Consider the following 9610-nt stretch of genomic DNA (forward strand, 5'->3'; position numbering starts at 1 on the left):
TGGATATCCCACAATGTCGTATGACATGAGAAAATGTGCAACAACCACTCTAACAGTGTCAGGGACGTTTCTCCTAATAAAATAGTGGACTGACATTCCTCATGTTGGGCCCATCAAGATACGCTGGAGCCCACTAGCTCATTTACTAATATAATGTGTATTTATTATGTAAAAAATCCCTATTAAGGGAGAATAATTATAATCAGCTCTAATTAATGAGTTTAATTGCCTCAGTAGGCTATAAATAAGGTTAGGGCATACATTGTAAAATATCTAATTATTATTTTCAGAGTAAGCCTACACGCTGCTTGAAAACTAAGAGAACTTGAGCTGTGCAAGTTCGTAAGCATCCTAATACAAGTGACTCGTGAACTAGGGTTAATTAATAACCTGAACCATGTAAAAATCTGTGTTCCAAACTCATTTTCTTTAAACTTTTGTTTATTTAGTTGTTACAAAAAAAAAAAAAAAACTAGTCAACAATGTGAAATATGTAATGAAAGAGATTGTTTACCTTATTTATTTTTATTTTCTTATGTTATAAATATATATTTAATTTGATTAAAATCTTATGCTTTAAAAAGTCAATACATTATTTGAGTCATAAAATATTGGTATTGGCATACTACTTATTGTAGTTTCTCTATTATTGTAGTAGTGGTTGGTTGCTAGTTTTGGTTCCTCCCTTGGGTTCAATCTTCTGGACGGTATAGGTACCACTGTTTTGATCTTGCACCGTACAATCTTCGGGTTCAATCTTCTGGACGGTATAGGTACCGCTGTTTTGATCTTGCACCGTACAATCTTCTTTCCATTATATATTTTTATTAACTAATTAATTACAAGCAAATACTGTATATATCCTTCTCTCTCTGCCTCTCATTTCCCCACTCTTTCAAATTGAGATCGAGTATAAGGCAAAAAGATTTTCTTAGGCGCGGGGGCGGTGACGAGTGTCAATGTCTTCTCATTCTCAGAGCCTCCGCATATTCCTCGTTTTCTCTCTCTTCGCTCTCTCTTTCGCCGGAGGTAGTGATGTGACCCTCGACGACGATGCCTCTCCCAAGTCCCCCTCTTGCAACAACCCTTTTAATTTGGTAAAAACGAACAGAAATTCCCATTGAATTTGATTTTCTTTCTGTTTTGTTTAACGCATTTGGGGATTTAGTCGCTTTTCTATTTGTTTTGATTCCAATTGAGCTTTTGTTTTTGGAATTTTGGGAGCTGAGAGGTGAATTTTGGAAAATGGTGATTTATTGATTATGGATTGGATCGGTGATCCATTGAATTTTAAGGGATTTGAACTTCTGGATCTAACTAGAGATCAATTATTTGTTCCTATGCGTTTCATAAGTATATATTTTGTATTTTAATTTAAAGGAGCCCAATTTTAGCTGGAGAGTTAAATTGCAGAATTGGGATTCTGGCTTTAGAGATTTGCATTATAAACTATTGTTTTGCATCAAATTGGGTCTCTTGAACTTTGTTGAGGCTTTGATACTGTGATTGTTAGCGTTTAGTTTTGCATATAATTTTTTTGGGGGTGGTTGATTATGAAATCAATGTCAATGACGAATTATCACTTGTTATTATCAACATCATAAGAATATGTAAATTGGCAATCCTACATTATCCTTCTCTATATAGCAGGTGTCATTTTCCAACCAAACACGTACCGCGAGAGAAATGACGTTTACTACGTAGAGGCCTAGTTGAAATCTTTAGCCTTGTGTGAAGTTCCATAGCTAAGAAAAAACAAATCACAAATATATGACATGCAGAAGAATAATATCTTCGGAAGTTGGGCTCATCTTTTGTTTTTGTTGACAAAATAATCTTCTTATAAGGCATATTTGATCACCAATGTGAAATTTATGCTAACACAAGACTGTCGGAAATATGATTACCAAAAAAGATGGTTGTTTGTAAAAGATAAGATTCAAGAGTTAACTTGTTTTTGACTGGGACTTTTGTTTAATACCTAAAATCTATCAGTGTTTATGATTATGTTGCAACCTATTTAATTCATGATTTTCTTACAAATGTTATATGATGATGAAGCTATTTTGAAATCATGTTTTCAAGCTTAAAAGTGTAATTTTTAATTGTTTTCCGCCTTCCAATACTTTCCTGTATTATATAGGTTAAGGTTAACAACTGGGTTGATGGTGATGAAGGCAAAACTTTAGTCGGGGTCAATGCAAGGTTCGGGGCTTTGTTGCCTTCTCTTGCTGATAATAATCTCAGATTGCAGGCTGTTTTCTCAAATCCCTTAAATGGCTGCTCCCGTTCTTCATCAAAGGTTTTCCCTTCATTTTATCTGTCACTTTTATGTTTCATTTCTTCATGAACTTTAGTTTTCAAGTAATTTTTTAAAAAATTTCCTTGTTTGTTGGAAGGAAATGAATCACTTTAATCACCCTAAGTTACTCAAAAATAAAATTCCTTTTCAATTTTCTACTAAATGGGAAACTTTTGCAATCAATATAGATTTAAGAAATTGTGTATTTATTAAGAATTTGTTTTGATGGAGATATCCATCAACTCGTTGTGTTGTTTTTCTGAAGCATTTTAGTTGACATTTCACTTTGCCTGTTTGCAGTTATCTGGTCGCATTGCCTTGTCCATACGTGGTGATTGTGATTTCACGGCTAAAGCAGAAGTTGCACAGGCAGGAGGTGCTGCTGCACTATTGGTGATAAATGACAAAGAAGGTTTTATTCTCCCCCCTCCTCATTTTTTTAATATTATAATACACTTCTATCCCATGCATTTCTTAATCTGTTAATGATGCTTAGTCTTGACATAAGACATTACCCTAGTCAGTTGTAGCAAAGTAAAGCTTTGATGCAGGCCTTCAATGAGGGGGTGCAGCTTAGCTGGTGGAAGGCCAAAGTTATGCAAGAAAAGGGGATTATTTTGACTCGTTAGAAGTTTAAGTTAGCTAGATAGAATATTGAGATAATTAGCCATGGTGCTATGCCGCCATAGTAAAGATATTTTAGTTGTTTCAAGTGAGAGACATGGTGCCCCTAATTTATCGCTTCTGTATTTTACCTATTTGTATTTTCATCCATGTTGATTATAGATCTCCCAGAAACTTCACTTTGTAGCCACTTATAACTTGTAAACCAACCTTATTGGACATTGGCATGCTCACGTGTCTCCCACCACCCAGAAGAATTCAGGCATCTATTTGGAGGCTGTTAAGTTATGTAGCAGCTTTCTCAAACAAACAGCTTAGCTTCGTCTAGTCCTCCATGGACCTCTTATACTTCAAATTGTGGCATATCCCACACATTTTCACCTAAACGACATATATAAAACTCTCTCTGGTATGGCCAGAGTGAAACATCTTGGTCAGAGTCCTGCATGTCTCCTTATGAATCCTAATAATTAAAGGGTTAAAATTCCATTTTCCTATATCATGTTGTATGCATTGGTAGTTGGGGAATTGATTGGTGGTAAGTGTTGCAGAATGATTATTCATATTGTTATAAATTTAAATGCATGTTGATGTTGATTTTTATACATGTTTCTCTGAATTGTTTCATTTTGGGGATTGGACCCTAAATTGAATTGCATTATTGATAGTTGATTTGTCTAATGTAGTAAAAGAAGAAATTAAGCAAAGCAAACATGTTTTAAATGGAAATTAATGCTAAAGGCCAATTTTTTTTAAGGTTCACCTCTAACATTCTCTTTTATATGGTTTCAGATCTTTACAAGATGGTTTGTTCTGAGAATGACACTGCTTTAAACATTTCAATTCCTGTTGTGATGATTCCAAAGTCAGGAGGAGATGCTCTTAATGAATCTTTGGCAAGTGGAAAGAGAGGTTAGTTGTAAAATTCTTAAACTTTTGTCAAAATTGTGTTACCTAGAATGTAGATTCTGGTGATTAAAGGAACTAAATTGGGAAACAAGATGCAGTAGTCACAAAATAGAAATTATAATCCAACAATCTTTTTAGAATCTGAATTTTCTAACATTTCCCACTTCGTTTGGTATAGTGTCTGAATGAATCTACTCAAAATGCAATGTACTTTCAAGGGTTTCAATGAGACCCCTTTTGAAACTTGTGGAGCATCCTAATAATTTCTATCAATACCATATTCACATTTTCTTTCAATAACCTTATGACATAATGTCCCGCTTTCCACCAGAAACCTCCTTGCCATATACACAAAAGGGCTTTATTACAAAGCTGTACCTCCAAGGGTTTCAATGAGACCCCTTTTGAAACTTGTGGAGCATTTTAATAATTTCTATCAATACCATGTTCACATTTTCTTTAATAACCTTATGACTTAATGTCCCGCTTTCCACCAGAAACCTCCTTGCCATATACACAAAAGGGCTTTATTACGAAGCCGTACCTTCAAAGCTGCCAAATGACTATCATGTGCTCCATCATTGCCCTCCCAAAGAATTTCTAATTAGCCTTTCAGTCTCTAACAATTGCACTAGGAACTTTGAAAAGAGAGTAGTAATAAGTTGGTAATGAGGAACTGACTGAATAAGATTCCTCCAAGGTTGCTACTATAGCTTCATGTCTTCTAAAGGTTAAGCAGTCCAAATGGTAGAAAAATATAAGTAAATTATCCTTGCTACTTTTTTTTATTTTATTTTTTGCCTTTCATTATGCTTTGCCAACTCATTAATTAGCAAGAAGCTTGTCATTCAGACTGTTCTCTTTAGATAGTTAGTTTATTCACTGATGATTGGACATGTTACACCTCTTTTTTAAAATTGAATTTCTTTTTAACACTTGATTGAACTCCTTGTTGTTTTGCTGTGATGTAAATGTGAGCAATATTTCCTTCCAGTATTTTTTTGTTAAATTTTCTTTTTAGATATTACTTTTTTTTTCACCTTCTTTTTAAACATTGAAAATGCTCTAAGAATTTGAAAAATTGGCAAAAGAGGTTGATTTGGGTAGGGGTTTGGTGTAAAGTTGTCGTGGTTTAATAAGGCTTTAGAATAGTTTTAGCCAATTGATCACGATGGTTGCTGCAGTATCATATAGGTTTTCAATATACCGGTTGCCCCAACAGTCATCTGATTTTAGTCCTCATTCTAGGAAAATGATGTGTAATTATGGGATTGAAGATTTTATATGTTTTTTATTTATTTTGGAAATGGCTTAACATTGACTTTGTGTCCATACATTAGGTACTTATTAACTATTAATGTTTGTTTTTTGATTTTTTTTAATGATTTGTAATTGTCCAATGCAGTGGAACTACTATTATATTCCCCAAAACGACCAATTGTTGACTTCTCTGTGATATTTCTATGGATAATGGCTGTTGGAACACTTGTGTGTGCTTCACTTTGGTCAGAGTTTACTGCCCCTGAACGCACGGATGAGCGTTATAATGAGTTATCACCTAAGGTTAGTGTATGCGGTTTATAGATATGAACGTTTGTGCATTGCCTACCGTGCTTGTGTGCATGTGTGTGTGATGCGGCTTTTACATTTATTCATGCTAGCTTCTATATCCTGAATGAATGCATTTTTTTTTCCTTTGTTACATAATGATCTGCTACATATGTCCTAAATCTCTAGTTTTTTCTCTAGGCACCATACAATCTGTAATGATTACTCTTGTCACCCTTATATTATTCTTTTCTTCAACTCAGTGCACGCACTTTCATTCCCTATAAAATGCTTGACTTGATTCATGCTCATATTATTTTCTTCTAAATATATTCCTATACAAGTCTTTTAATCATGTATAAGTTTTATTCAGTTAACATTTATCTAATGTGATTTTGGATGCTCTTTAATTGTATAATGTGCTATGCTTAATTTTACTTTAGTTACTAATTTTTCATTCTTTGTCTAGGAATCTGGAGTAACCAAAGATGATCCTGAGAAGGAAGTTCTTGATATTAGTGCCAAGGGTGCTGTAGTTTTTGTAATAGTAGCTTCTACTTTTTTGGTGCTGCTATATTTTTTTATGTCATCTTGGTTCATCTGGGTGCTGATCGTACTTTTCTGCATTGGTGGTATTGAGGTAAAAAAATTCATCTGCTGTTTAATTTCTTGCTGATATTACCTAACGATAATCTTGCCCAAGAAGAAGAAAAATAATGATAATCTGTTTGAAAAAAGAATTTAATGACTCCTGTATGAACTGTTCACTTGCGAAATAGGAGAGTATTTGACTTGCATTTCTGTATTTGAAAAATGTTTGCAAAGTTTGATATTCAGACACTAGTCTTCTAATTTTTCTTCTTAAAAATTTACCCCTTAATTAAACAAAAATCATGTCAAGTTCTGGTTTTAATGCATTACAGTGAGTTAGGCAGTTTATTTATTTATTTTGTCATTTTTAGGTTGCTTATTAGTTTGTGTTATACCCTCCTGATATATGATACTGTAATTTCCAGGGAATGCATAATTGCATTGTGAGTCTGATTTCAAGGTACACTTGCTATATGCGCTTTTGTTTGAAACAACCTTTTCAGTATTGAAGTTCTTAACTCACATATATATATATATTATAATTATTTCTGAAGCAGCAAATGTAGAAACTGTGGCAAGAAATCGGTGGATTTACCTTTCTTTGGAGAAGTTTCTATCCTCTCGCTTGTTGTGTTGTTTCTCTGTGCAGCATTTGCAATTTTCTGGGCCGCTAATCGTAGAGCTTCTTATTCATGGTTTGGCCAAGATGTTCTGGTAAGTTCTGTGTACTGATTTGATTTGACTACCCCAAATTATTAATATTATTTTCCAGAGGGAGTTCAGGCATGTGGTTTGCTCCCACAAGGTCTAAGGGTCAAGTCCCTCCTGGAAACCTACATATCAATTGCTATAATTTTCTGGTCCCCAAATATTATAGGGTTAGGTGAGGAGCCTAGTTTCAAAAAAAAAAGGCTTCCAGGTTGTATTTTGGATGATACATTATCATCTCTTAATTATACATCCTGTGTTTCTTATTAAAATAATGTATTTATTTGGACCCTTATTTCTGATTGTTTTCTCTGACAGGGTATTTGCTTGATGATAACTGTCTTGCAAATTGCTCGCCTACCTAATATCAAGGTATTGGTTTATTTTATCGGTGTCATTAATTAATCACTACCTCATGTTTTCCACCTTTTCTTTTCTCCTTATATTCACAACACATCGCAGGTAGCTACTGTACTACTTTGCTGTGCATTTGTCTACGACATCTTTTGGGTTTTCGTATCACCAGTAATATTCCACGAGAGTGTTATGATTGCGGTATGTTTATAAGATTAATTTGTTTATGTATTGTCTTTAGTGTTTTTTTTCGTCTTTACTTTGTTGCAAAATTGAAATGGTGGACAGTATTGAAGGAAAAAGGAAAGAGGAATGGGGCTTAAAGGTTGGCAATTGTCATCTCTTGATTGCTTTTTGTTGGCTAGAAGTCTAATCAAGAATTAGAGACTGAATGCTGAGTAAATCATTTTGAAACATTCTCATTAGTCATACGACTAGTATATGTCTAGAACCATAGAATCAAATGGACTAAAGTGTCATTGATTACTGCATACATTATTGGGTTTGCAATTGGTTCCATGTTGACTGAACTATTATGTATGATTTGGAGGTGTGCATGTGTAAATGTTAGTTTATTCTTTGTTCATGTACATGCTCATTTATCTGGACCACATCCTGACAGCTCCTGCTGATGTTTCCATAGTTTGTGTTTAACATGTCAGATAGGCAGACCCAATATGGTTCCTAATATAATTTGCATTTTGTTGCTTGTAGGTTGCCCGTGGTGATAATAGTGGTGGAGAAGCCATTCCCATGCTTTTAAGAATTCCCCGTATTTTTGACCCTTGGGGTGGTTACGATATGATTGGCTTTGGGGACATTCTCTTTCCCGGCTTGCTTGTTTCATTTGCTTTTCGGTAGTGAATTTATCTCTATTTACTCATTTTTCTTATAAGAAATTATGTATTTTTTTTCAACTTTTCTATTGATATATGGTAAGCTTAAGTGGTTAACTTAGTTAAATATGTCTCCCCTGGATTAATTTACAGTAGAAAATCCAATGAACACCCCAAATAAATAAATCCTGGGACATGTTTTCTGATTTGACTATTTATTGACTAATTTCTCTGGTACTGTATGTGGGGTCTGCTTTTTTACACTTTTTGTATTTGGTTTTCTGTCTCAGATATGACAAGGCAAATAAGAAAGGTGTAACAAGTGGATATTTTCTTTGGTTGGTTATTGGCTATGGATTTGGTGAGTGCACTTGCAACATGTTTGTTTTTCTTCTTATATAGATGGATAATGTCCATTTTTTATGCTTGGTGAATAGTTTTTTGCTTACTGTGCAGAATTTATTTCATATTAAAATGTGCATTTTAATTTTATCATTAGACATGTAACATCAACTACCAGGAATAGTTGAGAGCTGTTACTGTTACAGAACTAACCACACACCTATTTATGCCTTGTCTTTTTACTAATGGAGGGTTGCTGCTTTTTTAGGCCTCTTTTTTACGTATCTTGGGTTGTATCTAATGGATGGACATGGTCAACCTGCTCTTCTCTACCTCGTTCCATGTACACTAGGTATTAAAACAGTGAATTGGCTCTTAATTATTAGTCCCCGCAATGCATTTTTTTTCCCATTTGGTCAAAGGAAATGATGTTTCCTGCTTTGTTTTCAGGTGTTATTGTTATTTTGGGTCTCATTAGAGGTGAGCTGAAACACCTTTGGAACTATGGGACTGAGGCACCATCTAGCCTTTCGTCTGCGGAACCATAAGGCATTATTAGATTAGTCCATATAACATAACATGTAAATCGCTGTAAATTGGGTTGATTGCCACTAATCGTCTTTTATTGTAAAGAATTTGACCTTTTTGTTTTTACTGCTTAATAAGGATCTCTCATATTTTAACAAGTTTGCGAAATTTATGGTGGCAAAACAAGAGCATTGCAGGATTATGCCATTCAGGAAAAGCTTACCAAAATCTGGTGTTATCCAAACTCTTTGTGGCGCGATCAGTTCTTCCCATTTTAATTTTAATGTTGTTGTAATAGTAAAGACCATACTGAGTTATGTTTTTATATTTGCTTAAAGCCTTCATCCATGCATTGTAAGTTTATTGATAATTGTTGCTTATTGAAAAAACATAAGAAAGACGATTAATATTGACAAAAAATATTCAAAATTATATTTAGGCAATATCGTATGCTATGCATGTAAATGGGAAATATAGAGGCTCGGTGGCATATCATCCCATAACCTTGTGGTATGTAATTGTTTGGACGGCTTGTATTTTCCTTCACTTTATAAACGGGGTTGGAGCAAAATAAATTAGAAATTGATATAGAATGAAATAATGTTGGGGGCTTTTTAATATATATATATATATATATATTTATACACATTTTTCTTTATATATATACCAAATTACAGAATATAAAGATATATATGCATTAAGATAACAGATAAAAAGTTGGTATATGTTTGATTATTATGAACATATATTATTTGCTTTACAAATATTAAAAATGAAACTAAGAAAATATAATCTTCAAATGCCAAAATCAACAAATACAAAATTAATTCATTCCGAAACATCCTTGTTAACACGAGAATTTTGTTAA

General features: G+C 33.7%; 1 protein-coding gene across 2 annotated transcripts; it reads left to right on the forward strand.

Moving 5' to 3' along the window:
- Positions 1-836: 836 nt before the first annotated feature.
- LOC133818974 (signal peptide peptidase-like 3) lies at positions 837-9086 on the forward strand. Of its 2 annotated transcripts, none has more exons than XM_062252110.1 (14): positions 837-1097; positions 2144-2302; positions 2603-2714; positions 3719-3838; positions 5241-5398; positions 5853-6023; positions 6400-6434; positions 6532-6688; positions 7001-7054; positions 7145-7237; positions 7751-7893; positions 8163-8233; positions 8483-8566; positions 8665-9086. In XM_062252110.1, the coding sequence occupies exons 1-14, from the start codon at positions 960-962 to the stop codon at positions 8760-8762; spliced, it is 1593 nt and encodes a 530-aa protein (XP_062108094.1). In that variant the 5' UTR covers positions 837-959; the 3' UTR covers positions 8763-9086. The 2 variants fall into 2 exon arrangements, with proteins under 2 accessions (XP_062108094.1, XP_062108093.1); XM_062252109.1 differs by having other exon boundaries at positions 840-1097; positions 6529-6688.
- The last annotated feature ends 524 nt before the right edge of the window (positions 9087-9610 follow it).

Source organism: Humulus lupulus, chromosome 2, assembly GCF_963169125.1.
Source record: "Humulus lupulus chromosome 2, drHumLupu1.1, whole genome shotgun sequence".
NCBI lineage: Eukaryota > Viridiplantae > Streptophyta > Magnoliopsida > Rosales > Cannabaceae > Humulus > Humulus lupulus.

Excerpts from the sequence above, each read along its gene's own strand:
- LOC133818974 (XM_062252109.1), top strand. The coding sequence starts at position 960 with ATGTCTTCTCATTCTCAGAGCCTCCGCATATTCCTCGTTTTCTCTCTC. Across the intron at positions 3,839-5,240 it reads TTTGGCAAGTGGAAAGAGAG|TGGAACTACTATTATATTCC; the intron begins GTTAGTTGTAAA and ends TGTCCAATGCAG. Across the intron at positions 7,055-7,144 it reads CTCGCCTACCTAATATCAAG|GTAGCTACTGTACTACTTTG; the intron begins GTATTGGTTTAT and ends AACACATCGCAG.